Here is a 24,739-nt window from a genome sequence, read left to right on the forward strand (position 1 = left end):
TGCAAAATGACTACCACTGTAGCTTTAGCTAACACCTCAGTCACCGCATAGAATTATCATTTCTTTTTGATGTGAGAACATTTCTGACCTAGTCTCTTAGCAATTTTGAAGTATGCAATATAGTATTTTTGACTATAACCAGTTTGCTGTGCCTTAGATCTCCAGAACTTATTTATCTTCTAGTCGTAAGTTTGTACTTTTAAACTAATTTCATGACTTCTGACCTCATTTCCTCATATGTATACTAAGAATGTTTAATCAGATGACTTTCTAAGGGCTCTGGTCCTTGGCCTGTGAACTTATTTTATTCTAGATATAGTTTAAGTTGTACCTCTGTATTCTTTGAAGTGTTTAAGCACTGTCAGCATGAAAAAAAAATGACATTTGAAAGTACTACCTGTTATAGTGGTCCCAAAGATATCCCCTAAATAAAAGGGCAGAAAACCAATAGATTAACGGATTAGAAAGATTTTGTGATGAATAGGGCAAATGAGTTAATTTCAGGAATTTCAAAATTCACACAACTCTAGGCTGTGGTCCCAAAGATATCCTCTAAATAAAAAGAGAGAAAATATAGCCAATAGTTTATGGATTAGAAAGCTTTTCTAATGAACAGGGAAAATGTGTTAACTTGAGAAATTTAAAAATATGTACTACTCTAGGCTAAAAAGGAAAAGAAGCCATTTGGTGTGGCACAGCATGAATTTGGGCAACCAAAATCTCTTAATGAAGAAAATGGTAACTGCATATTTAGTGAAAATGTTTCCTTTTAATTTCTAGGTTTCATTACCTCTTCAATAAAGCCAACACTAGGACTTTAGTTGTTGTCAATTTTGAAATAAATATTTCTTTGATCCAGTAGTGAACTAACTCAGAAACTCAAGACCCAAAGGGATGTGGAAACTCAGGACCCAAAGAGATATGGATGGAAATTTTAATATACAGAGATGAGAAATTTATTCTATATTTGCAACATTGTCTTCGTTGTAAATAAGATACTCATTATCTTAATCACCTCATAGCTTTTGTATTTGTAGCCTTAACCTTTCACACAATTTGAACAGAAAATTTGATTTGAGCTTCACTATTTTTGTGGTTCAGACTCTATGCAATTTACATAAGTACAATAATGCCACAGCTTATTAGTTTTGCAATCAACAGGAGAGATGCACAGGGGTGATTTGAATTATACATCAAGAAGAATTGGATCTTTTTGGCACATCTTGTAGAATGCTTTAAAATTAGCATTATTCAAAGGAAACTAGGTATTGGCCTATTAATTGGGCATTACAATCTTCAAATACATTTTTTTTCATGCTGATTCTGCTATATCTGTGACCTTCAGTACAAACTCCTGTGTGGCTTGGCATAAGAAAATAAATGAGGAACTTGTTCTCAAAAGTTAGTTCATAATAGCTTAGAATATGTGTTCGGTTTTAGGTGAATTGAATCTTGATTTATCAGATTTTTCTCTATATTAAGAAGCATAATAAACACTTATAATATACTGAGTTAAGGAGGAGACGTGGTGATATATTAAATAAGTCAATATTTAAATATTGATTTAATACTTATAGAAAACATTATCCTTCAATTGATTCCAGTGGCAGAGATATCTGATTATCTCCAAATGAATGTCTTTAAAAATGTTTTCAAATCTTATTTACCCCCAAAATGATGACTTTTTAAAATTTCATCAACATAGATTTATTATGTGACTTAAAAATTATACATGATAAAACAAGTGCAATTATTACTTCTTTATTGAAGTAAGTGGCAATTATAAATTGATGCATTGTACTTGATCAACAAATATTAAGCCAATACTATCAATTTTGTGATGAGCCCTGTTGACCTTTAAGCTATTCAGGCATTATTTATTTACCAGTAATTTTTTCACATTCAGCCAGATATTTCTAGTGCCTGTTGAGTATTTAAACATTTGTGTTAGGATTCTGTAGAAAATATTAAAATACATTTGTATGGAGTACTACAACGTGTTTTGGTATTGTTCTCGTGATAAAGTTTTGTACTTTTTATGTGACTTAAGTAGAAACTGCATTTTTTACTATAAAATGTGTTTCCTTAATTGAAAGTTAGTAGTGCAAGAATCTCAGTTTTTCATATTGTTTTACTTTCCTAATTAAAATGTTTATTTGAGTCATAAATTTAGAATGGAATATAAAAGCTCAAGTAGTTTTCAAAGCAAGCACTTAAATAAACTTAAATTTTTATGTTATTATTGCATTTGTGTAAGTAAAAATAATGATATCTAAACTATTCATTGTGTTTAAATTTATTAATTAATACATTTAATTGCAGAATATTTAATAACCTAAAAATAATTTTCTTGGTAAGTGCAAATTTAACTTGTTAGCTATTGTATATATTATTGTATATATTAATTGTATATATTATATTATATATTAATTGTATATATTAATAAAATTTCATTTTCGGTTACACATAGTCATTCAGAATATAACTTTGGTTGGATTAATTAGTAAAGCAATTTATTTCAATCATAGTGATCCACATCTCAAAGGATAAGGACTATGCTTATCTTGATGTTGCAAAATTCTTGAATAATGTGGAGGCTTCAAATATATCAATGATAAAACTTTAAACATTAAGAAGCAATTGAAATTTAGGGATGTATTTGGAGATGGACTTTATATTGTGAAAAAAAAACCTTCCTAATTATAATGATTATATCTATTAATTTCTGTGTTAGCATAGAAGTACTTATATTGCTTTAGAGGGGAAAAATTGTTCCCTTTCTGATCATTTTTCATGTGATGAATTCCAGTGTCTCTTCATAATTGGTCTTGAAAATTTATTCAGAATCTGCTTATTGTCCTGAATTTTAAGGAAAATTGATCAATATTTGACTTTACTGGTTTATAAACCATTTTCATTTCTCAGCTTGGGAACTAAATGTCTCCTGGGATAGGTTTTTAAAATGTGTTTTTCTTTTTCACTGTTGTCATGTCACTTGTTTTGCTTCTTTTATTTGTACCTCCTTACCCTTAGAAATAAGTCTAGACCCATCACATTTATTTTTTTTTCCGACCTTTTCAGTTACCAAGTTAGATAGGATTTTAATAACTAAGGCCTAGACCACGCTGAAATTACAGTCTTAAAAATGAAAGCAAGCACTTTATTACTTCTCTGCCTAAAGCAGCCTTTCCTTTTCACTCCAGTATATTGAGAACTCTACATTTAAGTACTACAGGAATTGAGTATTAATTCTAACAATAAATTAAAATATTTCGTGAATCTGTATGTTGTGTGTGTGTGAGAAAGACACTTATCATTGAAATAGAATCATTATTTGAATGGTAGGGGGTTGAGGAATTTAATTTAGAAGATCAATCCTACCTCAACTGTCTTTTGAAAACACTGGTTTTTTTTTTCCTTTTATGCTTCAGCTTGTATTACCATTAAATTATATTGGTTATAGATGAAACATCTTATGATGAAAAATAAATGTGCCATGTATCTGTCAATGACACTTAAAATGTTGTGCAATGCTCTCTCATTAATCCATATCATTGCATAGAAACTTACTTTCACCTCCGTTTTTCTGTCTGTCTCTGACCTATTCCTTCTCTCTAAGCATTTCATGTGCTTTGGTTTTATAATATTCTGATTTTATTCTAAATTGATTTTTAAACAAGTTCAAAATGTTTATCTTTAAAGTTTTTATCCTTATGTGCATGTTATTAAATATATCATAAAATCATGTTTATTGTTGGCTTTACAATTTTACAAATATCCAAGCGTTTATAAATATATAATTATTTTGTTTAAAAATTGACTTTGCTATTTGTCTTAGGTCAAGCATGATCTCATAGTGTTCTGAAGGAAGTCACTTAATAATGCAATGCCAGAATTTATTTATCTGGATAATAACTATAATGATCTTGAATCCTCCATTTCTAATTGTGAGAAATAAATGAAATTATGGTTGTGAAAATAGCTGTATTATAGGAAAAAAAAGTCTTAACCAAGATAAGAATATTCCTATTGGGCCATCCTCGTGTTAGTGTTTGTTAATGTTTGATTTTTCCCACTACTTTTTCCACATCAGATTTGGAGGAAAAGCAACCTATTAAGTCAAAAACAATGTTTTTCCTTATACTACATTTCCTGTAGGAAGTTCCACGAGAAGAAGTGAAATTTTAATAGAGAACTGTACTTTGTTATCATAGGTAATGAAGCTAGAATATCTACTGAGTTCTTGGAAAAAGTTGAGTTCAACAATATATTGCCTTTAGGGGAAGGATCAATCATTACTTCACAAGAGGCCAGCATATAGAACAGGCTTAGTCTGATTTTATAAAAACATGCTACTGGAGACAGATTTTTATGGTCTACCAATATTCTAGCTTATCTGTCTCAGCCATCACATTCTCTACAAAATGAAGATGAAAATATATTGCAATATGTTAACAATTTACATTTATTGAATGAAATTAATATAATGTGTTGGGGATAAGGGAAAATGTTTATTATATTTAACTTTGTTAAACTCTCTTTTTAGCTTTCATTCCTGGACTAAAGAAAGGTACAGTAGAAATCAACACAAACCATAACCATGGTGCATGTTTCATTTGAAAATGAATTTGTGTTTGGTTTAAGAAGTTTTGGCCTTTTCATTTCTCATAAAACATTGCAATTTCAACTGTTTGCTTCAAACACATTTTTAGTATATTTAAAATGAACTGATATCTAGGAAAAGCATTTAGTCAGTTAGATATCTTATATAACTGGAGGCTTTTTCCAAGTTATATGTAATCATTCTTTAGGTAGCAAAGTTAACATGACCTTACAGTCATTTTTTGACTTATGGTAGTTACTTTCAAATTACCCGTGAATTGAATTATTCATTTTTCTCCTCTGACAGTGTAAGCATATTCAGGATATTGTCTGAGGATGCACATAAAGATATAATGCTACTTTTGTATGTTTTTTATCCAAAACTGATCTGTAAACTGTGTATGCTACATACATGCCTAAGAAAATATTCAAGTTTATATTCCTTGTGAACTTGCAAATAATATGCATTTTCTTTGCTAAAGTAAAATACATAGATTACATGTGAATCTATACTAAGATACAATCCATAGAAAACAAATTTCTATACATATGGAGTTTAAGCAATCAGTTAAAATGTATATAATTTTTTTGTGCTGATAAATTTTTTAAATGCTGCAGGTTATTTTGAACTTTCCAAATATATGTTTACTCTCTATGTATATGCACCTATTTCTTTATTGTCTGCTTCATACTTTGGGATGGATCTATCATATTTTTCCATTGCTATTTAAGACAACAATTCATTTCACTCCATACACTTCATTTTAAAATGTAATTTATAGTCCCCTGATATTGTGACTAAGTATAAAGAGCACTCAAAGAATAAATCTTTCTGAAATCAGTCATAAAAATCTAAATTGTTATGTTGAGAGCCTCCCCTTTAATCTTTAATTTTGACATGTCATGAATACTAACAGCATGCTTTATTATTTTTGGGTATTTTAAATGTTGCTTTGGCCTTTTATATTGCATTGGAGTAGTTCTTCTGTGATTTTATATAATTAGTTCTACCAGCCATGATAAATTTTTTACTATCATCTAACAAGTGAAATTTCAAGCTAAATATTTGATTCTCCATGAAAGTCTTGAGTATTCAATGTTTACATGGGTTATTCAGTTGAAAGTGGCTGCACTGCATGTGCTTTTCATTTTTTCTCTCCCCTTCTTACTAGTTTTTAAGTGTCCACTGATAGGTATTGCTCAGGAACTACAGTTGTGTAACAGTCATGGAGATGTTTTTGTAGTTGTGATGCAAAGTTAAGGAGTTTTGATCATAACTATTCAGGGCTATAATGGAAAGAGCATTTGAATGTGATTCAGGACATCTGGAATTCTAATGACAGTTCTACACCTGACTAGATGTGTATGTTTGGCGAACTCATTTAAACTCGGAGTCTTCATTTTCTTCTTTTCCTTATTTAAAAAATTGTAGTAATTGTAGTTATGCTTACGCCTCACAGAGAAGTCATGCTGCTGAAACATGACAATATAATAAGAAAAAGAATGAGAATAATAATAACAAACAAATAAAAAAAACAGAAACAGTATTTGAGTGTGTAACTTTGTTCTATACACTGTTTCTAATACTCTACAAATGTTTTAATTTTAATACTTAGAACACATCTATGTGTAAGTTTTATTATTTTATCCATTTTTTGCAGAAGTAGAAACTGAGGGAAAGAAAGATTAAATAATATAGAAATTCATTTGATAATTTTTAAAGCACTATACTTGTATAAGACATTACTATTACTTAGATTTTTGAACCTTCATTAGTATAACAATAAATAATGATCATCACAATTAACCTCATATTTCAAATTTTGCTCTAATTGAAAGATAGTTATTTAGTATATTCATAATGCAACTGGACTCTGACTCCAAGTTGAAACACTGTAGTACCTTTTGTGGTTATATTTCATGATAATTTTCATACCATGTTTTGTATATCCACTTTCCATCATCAGCTCATTTGAGTAGACTTGCTATTATTTAACTCACATAATACAATTTCTTAGGCATATTTTATGCAATTAAATGTTAGTATGTAAGAGGAAAATGCCCTCTGTGACTCTAATCATAAATTTCTAAAACTAAGTTTAGTTCATTCATGTTAACTTTTCCATTTAAGGCTGACTGATTCCCAGGATGACATTGAGTTTTTTCTTAAATACAAAAGTATGTAGGCTGTTCCCCTCATACTAAATTAGATAAATACATACAAATCCTTAATAGTAAGAGAATTACTTCTAATCCTGGTGTGCTTTACTTGTCCCCAAGGAAGAAATTGCAAATATATACTTGTCAATTCTTTCAGAGCAAATTCTTTTGTACCTCTTCCTGAGGAAGATACACATTAATAAACATTTAGAAATGAATATCTTTCATTGAATTTGTTTGTAAGTATACTTTCCTTTTCTGCGGACATGTTTTAATGTGAGAGTGAGGGTTTCAGCTCTAATATATCAATTACATTTTCTGTTTTCATTGAGGTGTAGGATTTGAACAACAGAATGTCAACTGGTTTGTCTACCTCCAGTCATTTGTTGTCCATAGCAACGCTCAGTTATCCAAGGTGATTGTTGGCATATCTTTACAGTGTTTTATTATAAAACCTTTACTCTTCTGTCAGATAGCTCTTAGGAATCTGTTCTTGAGCTAGGTTTCCATACTTATTGTTAGTACTCAATGGTGAGCTGTAATTTAGGAGTTTCTTACTGTAGACTTGAAATGTTGAATTTGAGGCAGGAGAAGCTGTTTGGGGATGAGAGTGTGAGGGGAAAGCAGCTTGTGATGGAAGGTTCTAGAAGAGACTGGGAAAATGATCTCTCAGCCAAATGAATCACCTCACCTATCTTCATTTGACTACTTAGTTAATAAGAGTTTGTGAACATAAAATATAATTCATCCTTATGCATGATAGATACAGAGTTTTCCATATGTCAATTAGTAAGAAAAGTAATGTCTTTTTTTTTTCATGGCCAAGAATTTAATGAAAATGCATGTGTAAGTTTCCAAATGAAAAATGTATAGCACAGGCCATAATATTAATCACTCCATGCTAATTTAGTATCTTTCTAAATTCTCAGACCAAAGGACTAAATCAACATGCAGTTTTGTAAGCTTTGTTTTAGATTATTAATAGTAGACTCTAGAATGTCATAGAACTTTTGTGGAAGGAATTACACTTTATGAAGCATTTGTGTATTTTACCATCTAAAATTGCCTTCTTTAGATAATATATAACTAGTTCATTCCACCATATTGTAGATTATACATTGACATATAGAACTAGAAAAAAAATACCATATGATAAAATTCTATTGCTTTTTAATGTTTTTATAATGAAAAAAAAAGAAACAGATATGATACAATTTATCATACAAAAGTAGACTAGGGAAGAAAAATTAGTATCTTTTTGAGGCTACACAGTGTTATTAAAGTTAGAAAATGGGTGAGGTACTGCAGTGTTATCATTCTGATAAAAACTCTTGGCATAGCTTTGAAACAGTATATGATTTGTAAATAGAAAATACATTCTTTTAACTTCACATTCTGTTTTTTAAAATATTTATTTATTTACGTTGCCTTTTTTTGAGAGGGGGAGGTATGTTCTGGGTTTATACCATTGTCTTTATTAAAATCTATGTGGAGATAATAAAAGGTATTGCTAAGTGGCATATTAGTCAGTGGCTTGTTAGCAAAACATGGTTCGAACATTTAAATGGGTCATAAACATTATTTCTACTACAGCTAATCAGAGTAGTAACCCTCATTTCACAAAACATAATTTTCATATACATCATTCTTCTCCTACATTGTCTTGAAACCGATTCTGTTTGGCTGACACAGCAAAACAATAAAATATTACATTTCTTTACTTTCATTTACAGATGCCATATCAAAAGCTGAGTCTACTATGAGGCAGAAGTTTTGGTTGAAATATACTTTACAAATGAGTATTTTTTCCTAGGACACACACAAAAATTGATTGTTGAAAAGACAACTTTCTCATTTGGTAAATTGTCAGTCTGAGAATATAGCCCAGGAGTCTTGAATTTCAAGTGATTTATTATAATTGATTTTGATCAACACTGTCAAATGGAAATATAATGAGATACATGTGTAATTTTAAATGGTCTAGGGCCACATTTTAAAGAGAAAAAAAAAGCCAATGAGTGAAATTAATTTTATTAACATTTTATTTAACCCAATACCTGCAAGGTATCATGATTTCAACATGTAATCAATATAAAAATTATGAGCGAGATATTTTATATTTCTTTTTATAGTAAGTCTTGAAATCTGGCATGCATTTTACACACAGCGCATCTCAATTCAAAGTATTGGCCACATTTCAAGTGCTCAATAGCTGTGGCTAGTGGCTAATATATCAACACAGCTTCAGATCCTCCTCAAGGACTAAGGATTTGGGATAGGGCTGCAGTGGAAAAAGAGGCCTTAATATACATTGGTTTGATATTATACCTTGAAGGAAAACAAACAAACAAAAAGCCCTTGAAGCCCTTGAATTTATGCTTGCTCCTCTGAGAACATTTTCCCCCTGGCTGGCCAAAGTTCAAAGGAAAAAGAAAACATTTGGGAAAGGTACTCTTGTTGATTTTTGCTGCCATGGCGGATGAAAAAATGTCGAATGTGAAGCAGCAAAGGGCTGTAGAGATCAAAGTCAACACTTTCCCTTGCAGACTTTGTGCCCTATGTTTGAGGCTCTTAAGAAGCACAATTCACTGCAATTTGCTCTCCTTCAAATTCTTAAGTAGTTCTCAAGAGGCTCCCTCAGTAGAGAACGCTGATTGGTGCTTGTTAATCTCGAGGCTACACAGGCATGGATGATTTTAGAACGTGTATTGTCTAGGGTTTTATAGGTATCACTACTGGAACTGGAGCCAGAAGGCTGCAAAGTTTCTATCTTCTAGTTCATATAAAATGTGGGACTTCAATTTTAAAAGATTAGTAATGTAATTTACCATATTAATGTGAATGTAAGGATGTGAATTTCCAAAACTATTAAATAAGAGCCTGCAATATTTTAAACAAATCTAAAAGATTTATATAACAGATGTCTATATGTGGTATTCATGGTGCTCATGCTTGGGGGTGTATTTCCTAGACTTACCAGATATGAATATGATTCTAAATAGTGCTGTGTGTCAGAGACGATTTAAAGCATTGATTTCTTCACTTGATAATCACTTATTAGTGGTTCAAAATATCATCAAAATAAAAACAAAAAACACCATACAAAGTGATGAGATGCAATGCTCATTTAATAGGACAACTTTCGAGTAAATTGATAAATACTTTATATTCTTGACTGCATCAAATCTAATTATATCATTGCTTATGGATAAATATTTGGAATGCAGTATTTATTTATTATTCAGAATTCAAGTGCAATTTATAAAATTTTAATAGTTTTTATTTTGGAGAAACTGACTTTTGAATTTTTCACATAGCTTGAATTTACACCAGATTAACAGAATCACATTTTCTTTGCTGCCTTCATTTGTTGCTGTTCTCCAAGTGTAATAATATCCTAGAAGATAAGAGGGAAGAAATAGGGGATTTTAGAGAACTCACGTTAAATATTTTCCAAATATATTGACTCTGGCCTTCTTAAGCTTTTTGTAATGTATTTAAAATGCAAAGAATGAGAACGTTTTGAAAAATAACAAAAAGAGGGGAAAGATTGTTGTCAGCCAATGTCAACACATAAAGCTTTAACAAAAAACCAAGATGGTAGGTGTGGAGAAACTGATAGGTCGATGTGGTAAAATGGTACTGAAGCAGACTATAATTCATATCTGAAATTAATATATGATATAAAAATAATCAAAACCAGAGATGAAGGTATGAATTATTAAACAAATTGTGCTGGGAAATTTGACAAAGTATTTGACAAATGATCCTAACTCCAAAATACAGATCCAAGAAAACTATAGTAGATCAAAGGTATGACTATAAACCTTGGTCCATACAATTGAGAGGAAAATATGTGAAAATAAATCAAAGAAAGAAGCCTCAATTTAATTTTTAATTTTAACTCCTCAATATCTGCATAATTTGTGGCAAAACTAGTTCCAAACATTACAAATAAAAATATTAATTTGAATTGAAATACTGAAATTAGTTCTCATAGTGCACTCTGGAAAGTACTGTTACTTCTGGTTAGTTTTCCCAAAAGTTTCAATTCTAGAGTGATTCTGTCATCATTAATTTAGACATAGCTCTCGAAAGAAAGGTTGATTGTAGAAGGCAGGATGTATGGCATTAAGTAATAGCTATTCTCTTTTTTAAATATTGATTTTGATGATAATGATAATCAACCTTTAATGAGCAGGTGTAAAACATTACTCATTGTTCACATTTCAAAGCAGCAACAGATGAAGGCTGTCACTGTCAAACAACGGGTTATTTTTAAATAGATGGTTGCATGATTTCTTCTAACAATATTTCATCAAACTGGCTTATATTTGTAGACATAGCACTATTATTGTTCGTTTAATGCTAATTTACCTTGAGAGCAAAGACTTTCCTAAAAGCCTTACACATTCCTGACTTTTCCTCCCATCCCTCCCTTTCCCAGACCTCTTGACAGCTCTGTTTCCCTTTGCTTCCTTTAATTCAATAATCTGTTGAGTACCTGGTATATGCCAGGCACTATACTAATTCTCTTCCTTTATGCTCTAATCTCTCTCCAATAAGCAAGGGATTAGAGGGGAGAAAATTAGTAGTATTGTTGCAGAATCCCAGCCTCTGTGCCTAGACACCAAAATGAAATCTGGAGATAGAATTTTGGGTGTGGCAGAAAAAACAGCTTTATTTCTTAGCCTGCTGTAGCCCCCTTTGCCTGGCAAATGCCTCAAGACTGCAAGCACCAATTTGGGAAGGGATAGCAGGGAGTTTTATAGTGAGAGTCCAAGGAACAAAGCTTCTGATAAACATCTTGGGGCTGCATTCTTTCTACCCTGACACAATTGCATTGTTGTCAAGAAAACTTAGTGATGGGGCCTCCTGTTTCTGTGATTATCAAACCATGTCCTCCTCCTCCAGTGATCCTTGGTCTGGTGTTTGTCTTCCGTACCAAGAATTAACCAATCATATCTCCAGACACTTCTGGCCTGGAATAAAGGATGCTTAATGGGGAGGGTGAGTGCCCTAAGGAAGAACTGCAGCAGAAGATATGGGGGAAGTGTCTGTCCTGGGAGGACCCCACAGGGTCCTGCTGGGTTACAGTATAGTTACAGATGGAAGTTAGCTAGAGGTAGAGGTGGAGTTATTTATTCATAAATAGATGAAATTGAGATTTTTAATATTAATGTTCCATGGTATTCTATGTAGGGAGATTTGATATGCTATAACTTTGCTTTAGGATGACACAGAGATGAATTTTCAGTGGGATTTCTAGAAAAAAAACTATAAACAATTTTCCACATTTTCTCAAAATATTCAGAGACAAGCATTACAAGCCAAAGTCGGCCTCAGTGGATCACTTTGAGAATGTACTCTTGCATGCCTGCTATAAGGTTCTATTTCAGTTTAAAAATCAAAATGGTATATGAGTAGCCTCATCATGAAAAAATGATATTGGAATTTTCCTGAAAACTATATATAAAACATCTTTTAAATCATACATACTTTTGTATATTCTGTGTTTTTCAAGATGCTAAAGCTATCAGGATCGATTGAGTCAGATAATAGAAATACTTAACTTCATAATCTAATTGGTCAAGTGTAAAAGCATTCACTTTCCTTAGTTATCAGATCATCAGTAATTGTGCTGCCTAATTTAATTTATTTTTGAGGTTAGTGTTATGACATCCCTAAACTTAATATTTTATTATAATTACTTGGTGCTCACAAAAACAGCATTGTTATGAAAGGAAAATGCTACCAAGATTTTGCTTATTCCATATGTTCATTTAAGTTTCCAAGCAAGAAATCTGAATTTCCATTTTATCTAAGATAATATTATAATATTAATTCTTATTTTCAGTCTAATGGAAATTCAAAATCAGCATTATACCATGCATATTTGCTTACTTTTAGAATTCTCTTAACAAACATCACCCAATTAATTTTTACTTTCTTGAAAAGACTCTCTACTGGAAATTGTAAAACCTTTTTGAGTAATTAATTAACACATCTTAATTTTAAAGGATTTATTGCATTGTCATGGAATTTACTTATAGTGTGCATTGCAGTTTCTTCAACTTTTCAATTTTCCCTTGAATACAACTATTATAAATGTTTTCTTTTTGAAAGCTAATATAGCAGAACTATAATATGTTGGTTTAGTGTTTTTGTTGAGATACAATTCACATAATACACAATTCACCCTTTTAGAATATACAATTCAGTTGTTTCTAATATATTCATAAATGTATGCAACCTTCACCACTATTGAATTCCAGAACATTTTCATCACCCACAAAACCCCACATAACCGTTAGCAGTCACACCCCAATCCCCATATCCCCGTTCTGGAAATCAATACTCTCACTTCTATTCTAACTCTATGGATTTGCCTGTATAGGAAATTTCATAAAATAGAATCCTATACTATGTGGCATATTATGTCTGACTTCCTTTTCATTGTGTACTGTTTTCAAGATACATCCATACTATAGTATATATCAGTACTTCATTCCTTTGTATGGCTGAGTAATATATCATTGTATGATACACATATTTTGTTTATCCATTCATCAGTTGATAGAAAAGTGGGTGTTTCCATCTTTCAGCTACTATGAATAATGCTGCTATGAACATTTGTGTACAAGTGTTTGTGTGGACATATGTTTTCAATTCTCTTCAGTGTATATTTAAAAGGGTAGAATTGCTGAGCCATATAGTAACATTATGTTTAATATTTTAAGGAACTGCCAAACTGTTTTCCAAAGTGACTGCACCATTTAACATTCCCATTGGCACTGCGTAGGGGGTTCCACTTTCTCCAAATCCTCACCAACATTTGTCAATATCTGCCTTTTTAATCATAACTATAGTAGTGGGTTGGAAGTATTATCTGACTTTGGCATTGATTTACATTTCCCTAATGATTAATGATGCTCAGAAGCTTTACATGTGTTTATTGGCCATTTGTGTATTTTCTTTGAAGAAAAGTTTATTTGAATAATTTGTTCATTTTTCTTTTGAGTTAATTTTTTTCTTATTATTGAGTTGTAAGTGTTCTTTATAAATTCTGGATGCTAGTTACATATAAGATATATGCTCTGTAAATAATTCTACTCATTCTATAGGTTGTCTTTTCATTTTCTTGATAGTGTCCTTTGAAGTACAAAAGTTTTTATTTTGATGAAGTCTTATTCATCAATATTTAATTGAGCTGTTTATGCTTTAGGTTTTATATCAAGAATTCAGTGTCTATCACAAGGTATTCAAGATTTGCACCTGAAAAAAAAGATTTGCACCCATGTTTTCTTTGAAAAATTTTAGTTTTAGTTCTTACATTTAGGTCTTTGATTCATTTTGATTTAATGTTTGTATATGGTGTGAGGTAAGGATCCAACTTCATCTTTTTATATGTGTAAAATCTAATTTTTCCAGCAGCATTTGTTGAAAAGACAGTTTCTTCTCCATTAAACTGTCTTGGTGCTCCTGGCAAAACTGAGGGGAAAAAAATCTGTGGTATATGATTGTACCACAAAGTCTTGGTTATTGTAATTTTGCAGTAAGTTTTGGAATCACAAAGCATCCCTCCAAATTTGTTCCTCCTTCTCAAGATTGTTTTAGCTAATCTGGATCTCTTGAATTTCCATAAGAACTTTAGAATCAGCAAGTCAGTTTCTTAAAAGAATCAGCTCAGATTTTAATAAAAAATTTTGTTGCATATGTAGACAAATTTAGGAAGTATTGCCATTTTGATAATATAAAGTTTTATAATCCATGGTCACAAATATCTTTACATTTCTGTAAATTTTCTTTAATTTTTTGATGTTTTATAGTTTTAGTGTACAAGTTTTACACTTCTTTTGTTAAATATATTCCTAGGTATTTTATTTTTTAATGTGAATAGAATTGTTTTTTTAATTTCATTTTCAAATTGTTCATGGCTAGTGTATAAAAAAATGGATTTTTCTATTCTGATCTTGTAACCCACAACCTTGCTAAACAGTTTGTTAACTCTAATAGTATTTATGTGTATTTCTTTGGATTTTCTGTATACAACATTATCTAATCTGTGAATAGAGATACTTTTACTTCTTCTCTTCCAATATGGATGTCTTTTTTCTCTTTTTCTTACCTAATATCCTTGTCTTTAGTAACATTTTTTGTTTTACTGTGTCTTTTGTCTCATGTTAGTATGATTACTCCACCCCTCTTTTGATTACTGTTTGTATGGTATCTATTTTTCCATCATTTTATTTTCAACGTATTTGACTTTTCAATCCAAAGTATTTCTCTTATAGACAGCACATAGTTGGATAATTTTTCAGTTTATTCTGTCAGTCTATACCTTTCAATTAAAGTGTTTAATCTGTTTACATTTAAGAAAATTACTAAATTAGGACTCGCATTGTTCATTTTACTATTTGTTTTCTATATGTATTATGTATTTTTTCTTCCTCCATTGCTATCCTCTTTTTTGTTAAGTGACTATTTTTAAAAATATCATTACTTTTATTATATTTGTGAATTATTTTCTTAGTGATTACCCTAAGGATTACAATGAACAATGTAACTTATAACAATCTAGTTCTGATGAATACAAACCTAATTTTAATAGTATGCAAAACTTTGCTTCTATATAGCTTCATTCTCTCTCCCCTCCATTGTGCTGTTATTGTTATATAAATTATCTTTATACATTGTATGTCAGTCGAAGATCTATAGTTATCACTTTATACAATTTTCTTTTAAAATTAGAGGGGAGAAAAAGTTACAAATGAAAAATAAATTATATTATCTTTTATCTTTAACTATGCATTTATTTTACCAGTATTTGAGATACTCTCTAGTGTCCTTTCATTTCAATCTGAAGGCCTCCCTTTATTATTTCTTGTAGAGTAAGGTTCTAGCAATGGAATCTCTCTCATGTTTAAAAAAAATCTGGGAAAGCCTTAATTTCTTGTTCATTGTTGAAGGATAGTTTTACAGAACAAAGAATTCTTGGTTGAAGTATTTTCCTTTCAGCACCTTGAATATGTCATCCTACTGCCTTCTGGTATTCTGGTTTCTGATGGGAAATCAGCTATTAATCTTATTAAGGATTATTTGTACAGAATGAGTCATGTCTCTCTTGGTACTTTCAAGATTCCCTCTTTGTCTTTGAAGAGTTTGACTGTGTTGTGTCTAGGTGTTCATTGGAGTTCATTGAACTTCTCAGATATGTATGTTAATGTATTTTACCAATTTCGGGGTGGTTTTGGTGATTACTTCTTCAAATATTCTTTCTTTCCCTTTCCCTTTTTTCTCTACTACTTGGATTCCCATTATGAATATATTGGTCCATCTGATGTTGTCACACAGGTCTCTGAGGCTCTGTTCATTTTTCTTCATTCTTTTTTTAGTTCTGCTCACAATCTTATTTGATCTATTTTTAAGTTTTTTGATTCTTCCACCTTCAAATCCCATTCTTTTTACCATCAAAATTTAATTATAAATCTATCTCAGTACTTAAAAATCTTGTATCTTGTGAAGTATAACAACAATACAAAATTTAACTTTCAACAAAATATATGAAGGTATATCAGGTGCTAAATACTCTGTAAATAATTTTCCACAATTTAAATTGTGAAATGGGGAAATAAAACAATTGGACTATGTTTATGTTATGTTTAATAAATTCTAATATTTTATTAGCTAAGATTACCCTTTGTAGCATACTCACTGATATATATCTAATGCCTAGAATAGCGTCTGACACATAATGAATTAATACTGATTACTCAATTATGTATTAATGACTTCATATAGATTCTTTAACTACTCATAAATAATTATTTACTGGATTAATTAATTTTCATATTTGTAGTGGTTGAATATAACAATATAGCATATCAGAGGAAAATTATTTATAATGAACTGAGATCTATGGTTGAACAAATATTCATGTTTTATGGTACCAATTAATGTGGATTCCTTACAGCAGCATAGAATAAAAAGTACAAATTGTATCAAAAATGTGAGCATGTGTGTAAAATTAACATCAGAGAACTTCTATAACTTACTGAAGTTATAGAATATATAAAATTTTTTCAGAAGGCAACAGAGAAAAATAAGTTAAGGATCATTGACAGAAATGGCAAAGTTAAATCGATAACAGCTGCTCTGTTTTTTCCAATATTCCTTGAAATTGTATACATTTTGAGGTTATTTACACAAGAAAAAATTCAATTTTAAATAATTTTGGCATTACTTATATTTAAAAAAGAAAAATTCATGTTTAATGTCAATTTTATAGATTGAAGTCAGTTTATTGAGAGGTTTTTCTTCTGATATTCAAAGCTGATAGATGTGTCATGATCATTGAAAATAACAATTTTTCTAAATAAAAGGTGAATTCAAGCATAAATTCATACATTTCATTATGGTAAGTTTCTCACAAATAAAATAAAATGCAATAATGACAGGGTAGGGATTATGAGAAATCTTGATGTCATTCTCATACAGTGTATATTAGTCTGAAAATTGTGTATAAAACAAACAAAATCAACAGAACTGGAACCAAAGTAGTTTCACTTTGGGTTTTTTTTGCTACAAAATAAACCTTATATTGAATTTTTATTACAAAAAATTTATCATTAATTTCTACTTCAACTAACAATACTTTAATGTCTTAAAAGAAATCCTTAATTTTTTAAAATAAAACTTTAATTTGCATATTTAAGACATAAAGAATACCTAATTCATGTAGGGTAGTTTGATTTCATTTGGATAGTTAATCACATTCTTTACCTCTGCTATTTCAATAACATAAAAAAGACTCATGTCCACCAGAGAAAATTTTATAAGGCTGCTTTTCTTTGTAAATATAGATCTTCTACTGTATCAGGCTTCTATTAATAATCAAACAAGCTTTAAAGATTATGGAAATGATAGATCTTTAATACAGTTTCAGATACTTTTAGAAATTTTCCGCATGAAACAATTTATTAATAACACTATAATGAAATTTAGATTTTTAGGAAGATAAAAATCTTGAAATACAAGATACTACAAGGATAGGCATTTTAAGTATTTTTAAATTGATTAAATTTGGCCAGTTATTAAGAATTTAATCATCTAAGTGGCTCATAATTTTCATAGGACTAAAGTTTCCAAGAATGCTGTCCATTCAAGTGGTAATGAGAAATTAGGTTACATTTTCTAATTTAATTTTTAAGAGTTTTTCTTTTAAACTTTAATTTAATAGTCACACAAATAATCCAGATAATTCATACCAGATAACATTTTTCCTTTAGGTGTTTGAAAGAAAAGAGCATGTCAAACCTATTAATGTTTGCTTTGAATAAGCAGACAGGTAGAAAACTGGTAGAAACGGTTTTGGAATTATGCCTTAATAACTGCAAATTAATTCCTAAATATTTATTTGGCTATTATATTTGGTATAGACTTGGATATATGGATATAGATGATACAGATATCCACACAGATAGATGAATGTAAATTTTATTAATCTTTTCAAGAGTTGCATACCTTCTCTGTTTTCAGAGTCAATTTATTAACAGGCTTCTAGTGAATATTTGTGAGCAACATTTTGGATAGCGCCTAAGATTACTAGAGCAATAATTGGCAGATGAGAGCAGCTTTCCACTTGTATTAGTTTCTTACAGATGCTGCAACAATTGACCACAATCTTAGTGTCTTAAAAAAGAATCAGTTTATTATTTTACAGTGCCAGAGGGTAGAAGTCCAAAATGCATCTCACTTGGATAAAATCAAGGCATTGGTGGGACTGTGTAGCTTTCTGGAACTTCTAGAGGAGAATCCATTTTCTTGCCTTTTTCCAGTTTCGAAAGGCTACCAGCATTTCTTGGCTCATGACCCCTTACCATTTTTCTATTACTTTCTTTTTTAAGCATTTTTATTGTTTTGGGGGGTGTAATTAGGTTTATTTATTTATTTTAATGGAGGTACGGTGCTGGGTATTGAACCCAGGACCTCGTGCATGCTAGGCAGGCACTCTACTGCTGAGCTATACCTCCCCCCTCCCTTACCATTTTTAAAACCAGCAAAAGATGATTGAGTTTGTCATCTTTCTGGTTTTGACTTTTCTTCCTACCTTTTACCCATTTAAGGACCCTTGTGACATCCTCGGGTCCACTAGGATAATTCCCTTAAGATCAGCTCATTAACAATCTTAATTCCACTCACAACCTTACTTCTCCCTTGCCATATAATGTAGTGTATGTAAAGATTCCAAGGATTAGGATTTAGACATCTTAAGGGTAAGGGGCATAATTCTGTCTACCACACCACACATTACTCTTTGAAAAACAACTTTTAATGCTGTAACCATGCTTAAACGATGTCTAAACAGAGTTTCAGTAACTGTGAAATATATCCAAGAAAGTCAAGATCTGTTGTGGAAATTGGGGTGACTTTGACATTCCAGGTTCATTCAGGTTTTTAGGATGTTAAATCCTGGTGGATTTTAAATGATGCATTCCACAATTTACAATCTGACTTGCTGTAAAAATATTTCCTTGCTTTAGCATTTCGAATTATAAACACTAATCTGTCTTCGTAGCAAAGACCCATTTATCCTCTTAAAGTCACAATGTCCTCATTTGTAAAAATATAAATACCAATATGCAACTACCTCATACACTGTGGTGAGGATTTAATGAGTTAATGCATACAAAGCAGTTAGCACTGTCCTTTGGACATTGTAGATGTTCAATATTATGCTAATATAATAACAGTATTATTGTTTTCCCATTATTATTACTTCTCTGGATGCAAATTATACTGGAAGTCTGCTTAGCCTTTAGACAAAATTCATTTTATTTTATTTTTATTCCAAATATAAATAAATAGAAAAGGTGCTGCTTGTTTTTATTAATCCATGAAATTTTTTATGAATTTCAAAAATAAAGCTGTATGTGTAATTCTATTCTTTTATTGTTGTCAATATTTTCAGGCATATACGCCTTAAGTTAAAAAACAAGAGAGATACTTTTTAATGAGTTTATCAAAGAACCTTATAACTGTTAAATATGTTTTGAACCCTCTATCCTCATACCTAGATACAATGTGGCCTTTACCTTTAACTAAATTAACTTCTCTGTTAACTTAATTAATGAAGCAAGATTAATTTGCATATTTTAAAATCTAAGCAAAATCTTAATGGAAATTAATATATGTACACATATAAATCTGTGGTTACAGTATCTCTCTCATATTCACGTATGTTTTATTAAAATTAAAGGGACATTCTACCTTTACTTGTTTTTCTTAGTCTTCAAGCTTTTGTGTGTAGACTCTTTAGAAATAGTCTCAACTTGATTGTAAGTTATAAAGAGGAATATCTCTTTAAGAGTCAGTCAGCAACATTTGCATTTTAACATCCCTGGGAACGCTATATTGTGTCTGAATTAAGAATCTGACACTAAACATTAAACAATATTTCCTTTCTTATCTCATTCTTTGATACTTCTTAGTGTATGGGGTGTTTGGAGGAAAGACGTGGAACATGTAAATTAATTGTCATTTTTTTTTACCCTTCAATGATAATTAGGGTATTTATTAAATTCCCTGAAGTCGTATGACACACAGCTAAACTCAAACTAAATTCTCTGCCTCTTGTGTGACAGTATGATAATCTAGATTCTATTTTTTAAATGACTAAATGAATTTATAAATTAACGCAGACCCATGGATTACCATAATTTCATAAAGACAAAGAGAATTGTCCATTGTGGCACATGGCTTGTTTGACATTCCTTACAGCTAAACAATTTATTGCCTTTAACCAGACTGTAGTCAGAGGTAGTGAAGGATTCCTGGAAAAATGATGTTTTCTCAATAGTTTGGCATTTAAATTATTCCTCAAAGACATAATCCCTGCAGTGGAGAGTGTGGCTGTGGTGCCACTTGACCAAAAGAGTGCTCCTGGCACAGGAAAAAAATTTTCTCAGCCATTTCACATGTGATGCAGATATTGCTTTTTACTGATCATGGTGCATTTGAACAGTGGTGCACTGAAGGAGGAATGAGAATACATAAATAGAAAAGTAGTTTGTTAAGACTGTAATATCTGGATCCATAGTTAGTTTATGAAGGCTCAAAACTCAAGGGAGCCAATAACACACTCTGAATAAGTCCTGTCTTCTTTAAGTTTTATAGATTTTCCATTTAATTTATATAAATTATGTATTTCAGTGTTGTATATTGTACAATTTACTTTATTCATAAAACTACATGCGACATATTGCTAAAATTCATCATCCCCAGATCTAACACAAGTGATAATATTTTTTTAATTTTATATTTTAATGATACCACAAATTTAACATGAATATGTTTCATCATGGAAGGGGAAAAAACATAAGAAGAGCACATTTTAATCATATATACATTTTATTTTAATATCAGTAGTCATATTTTACTATCTGTCATTTTACCATGAAAATAATCATTTTGTATTTGTTTCTGTTTAATCAAATTGTAAATTAGAAGTGAAATAGTTACATCTGTTACATATCTAATATATTATTGTGAAACTTTGACTATTTTGGAATGTTTTTTATTTACAGAAAATCTATAAAGATAGAGAGTTCCTCTGTAGCTGTCACTCAGGTTACTCTAATGTTAACATCTTCACTATGGTATGTTTATCAAAACTAAGAAATCAACACTGCTAAAACACAACTAATCTATAGACATTATTCAGATTAAACCAGTTTTTCCAGTGATGTTCTTTCTTGGTTCCACGATCCAATCCACAATACCACATTGCATTTGGTTGTCATGTCTTTTCTAGTCTGTGACAATTTCCCATGAACTTAACACTTTTGAAGAGTATTGGTCAGACATTTTCTAGAATGTCCCTCAATTTGGATTTGTCTGATGTCTGTCTCATGGTTACACTGGGATTATGGTTTTGGGGGAGAAAAACAAAAGGGTGAAATGCCTTTCTTGTCATGATACATTGACGGGACATATTCTCATGATATCACTGCATATATTTTCTTTGAACATTTGCTTGAGGTGATTTTATGCCAGGTTTCCCCACTGTAAAGTTGTTCTTTTTCCCTTTTCATACCCTAGTCTTCAGAAGTGAGTCTCTAAGTCTGATAAAAAGATATGGGGTGGGGGTTGATATAGCTTAGTGATAGAGTGCATGCTTAGCCTGCATGAGGTCCTGGGTTCAATTCCCCAGTACCTCCATTAATAAAAGAAGATAGATAGATAGATAGATAGATAGATAGATAGATAGATAGATAGATACATACATACATACATACATACATACATACATATATACATACATACATACATACATAGATTGATTTCAGCAGCTTCATTGGAATATAATTTACATGCCATAAAATTTACCCATTTAAAGTATACAATTCAATGGGTTTTAGTATACTCATAGAGTTGTCCTACCATCACCACAGTCTAACTTTAGAACATTTTTGTCACCCCAGAAAGAAGCCCTATACCCATTAGCAGTCACCCCCAATTGTTCCACTCCACCCCCACCCCCACTATAGGAAATATTTCTCCCAGTATTTAGCTTATTTTCTCATCCTTTTAATAGGCTTTTTCTGAAAGATAGTTTTTTTTAAATTTGATGAAATCCAATATTGTTGTTGTTTCTTGTACTTTGGGTGGCATATCTAAGAACCTATTGCCAAACCCAAGATCACAATTTGCTGCAGTGTTTTCTTCTAAGAGGTGTATAGGCTTAGATCTTATATTTAAGTCTATAATGTACTCAAAGTTAATTTTGTACATGGTTCTAGGTAGGGGTCCATTTTCATCCTTTTCCTTGTAGACATAGAGCAGCATTTGTTAAAAAGATTATTCTTTCTCCCATTGAATTGCATTGAGGTAACATAATTTAAAACTGTATCAGTGGATTAAATCTCTCTAAAATCTCCTGAATTCTATCACAACTCTTGTTATTGGTCAGTTGTACACTTTTGAGGTTTACAATATTGGACATGAGCAGTGAGTTAGAAAGAGATGTGAAAATATAGACATGAATAAGAGGGAGCCTTGCTCTAAAAATAATCAGGACTGAACAGTGATCCTACCTGGCACTCTGGGGTGTTACAAAAGAGAGGACACTGATTTTCAGTGAGATATTCATCCACTAATCTGTAGTGACATTAAGAGAAATGAAATGCACCCCATGACCTAACCATCCTCAAAATCAGGAATTAGATACATTTCCTTTTGCTCTGTTCTTCACTGTCTAACTAGGACTCTGTAACATAGTCCAACTTTCTATACAGAACTACAATACTTAACATTTTTAAACTCCTTCTGTCATCAGGTACTTTGCTGTATAATTTGCATAATTCCATGTTCTGAATCCATGAATATAATATTGTTTTAAAATGTGAGGAAGTAGATATAGAGCATTTAGCAAAGAACTATACAATATCATCTATTAATTTTCACTGTATCAATCATATATTAGTAGTAAAAATACTACAATTCTGGCTTGTGAAGATTACTGGCAGTGATATTTGAGAAATAATGCCACTTACTGTTTGTCATTAAGACAAGTCACTTAATTTCTCTGTGCCTCCAGACTTTAAGTAGCAGTCTCACAGTTTAAACCCAGTGAACATTATTATGAATCTCTTTCTCACTCTATTATACCCTCTCCAAAAGATGCAATAAATGATAGAGAGAATGCAAATAATGTAATAATTTGCAATGCCATTTTCTAAAACGAAACAGAACAGAATGGATGTATGGTTTTGAAATTATTTCACATAATTTTCATCATTTTTAAATTAAGTTCTGGATTCCATTTCCTATCACAGAGGATAAGAGCTACCTTTGAGTAAATAGAATAATGCACATGCAATGTTACAAATACGTTTCATACTGACATTTTATGATTGTCTATAGCTTGAGAAACAACAGACTGAGTTATTTTTACTGCTTCTATTTTATGGTTTCCTCCAAGTATGCCTTCATATGCCAAGTATCTATGGAAATTCTGAGTCAGAGATAGAAGGGTGGGTTAGTTGACTGTACACTATGTGACGCCATATCACGAGTGGATGTCAACTCAGAATATGTTTTGAGCTTAAAGTAGCACTACAGTTCTTTGGATGTATAATGAGATTATCTGAAACCAGTATCTTCCAGGAACTGCAATTGATATCTCTAGGTGGGTGGGTAGAGGGAAGGGAAGGTGTGAAGACATATGGTAGGAAACTGATACAGTTAGAAGTACTTCTTTTTTTTTTTTTTTTTCTGTCATAAGAAATTATCCCTAAATATTAAAATTTACATTTAATGATTTTAGAAATGAATGTGTTAGCAATAGTATGAGAACCTCACCTATAGATAGATGATTTAGAAGAAGGTTCAGCATTGTTTATACATTAAATGCTACTCACATTTTATGACAGCATATGTTACATAAGAATTTATCACAAAATATTTAGATACTCCACTTCTATTTTACCAGAATATGATTGAGTACATATTTATACACATACGTTTATTCATTTGATTCTGTTTTCCCTCATTAACAAGAACTTCAAATAATATCCCTAGAAAATCTTAATTTTTATTTTGAAATTTGACTTAGGTAGAGAAATAGAGATTTTAGCTTAAGAGATTTTCTTTCCATATAATGCTCATTTCATTTAGTGTTTAGAAGAAAGTGAAATTTTCTCCATCCCTTTATTGTCATTTATTTGATTTTTTTATAGTGAAGCGAAGTCTCCCTAACAAGCAGTAGCTTCTCTTTGCTTATTGGGAAAATAATATCTCTTGTTAAAAGTTTACTGATTATGTAGATGATCAGTCCTTAATAATGTTTCTATTCAGTTACAGTCATGTACATGTCATGATCCATATTAAAATCATTCCATTTGTATATGAGATCTGTTAGAGAAATTTCTCTGTTAGAGAGATTTAGATATTTTCATGAAATTGGTCTGCATTGCTT

General features: G+C 30.9%; 1 protein-coding gene across 4 annotated transcripts in view; it reads left to right on the forward strand.

Moving 5' to 3' along the window:
- PCDH11X (protocadherin 11 X-linked) overlaps positions 1-24,739 on the forward strand; it is a 594,276-nt gene that overhangs the window by 484,716 nt on the left and 84,821 nt on the right. The window contains exon 7 of one of the 4 annotated variants that reach the window (XM_010952652.3): positions 4,547-4,570. The exons of the other annotated variants lie outside the window; for them this stretch is intronic. Within the exon in view, the coding sequence (XP_010950954.1) occupies positions 4,547-4,570 (24 nt within the window). The remainder of the gene's footprint in view (positions 1-4,546; positions 4,571-24,739) is intronic. 4 annotated transcript variants of the gene reach the window in all.

This window comes from Camelus bactrianus, chromosome X, assembly GCF_048773025.1.
Source record: "Camelus bactrianus isolate YW-2024 breed Bactrian camel chromosome X, ASM4877302v1, whole genome shotgun sequence".
Taxonomy (NCBI): domain Eukaryota; kingdom Metazoa; phylum Chordata; class Mammalia; order Artiodactyla; family Camelidae; genus Camelus; species Camelus bactrianus.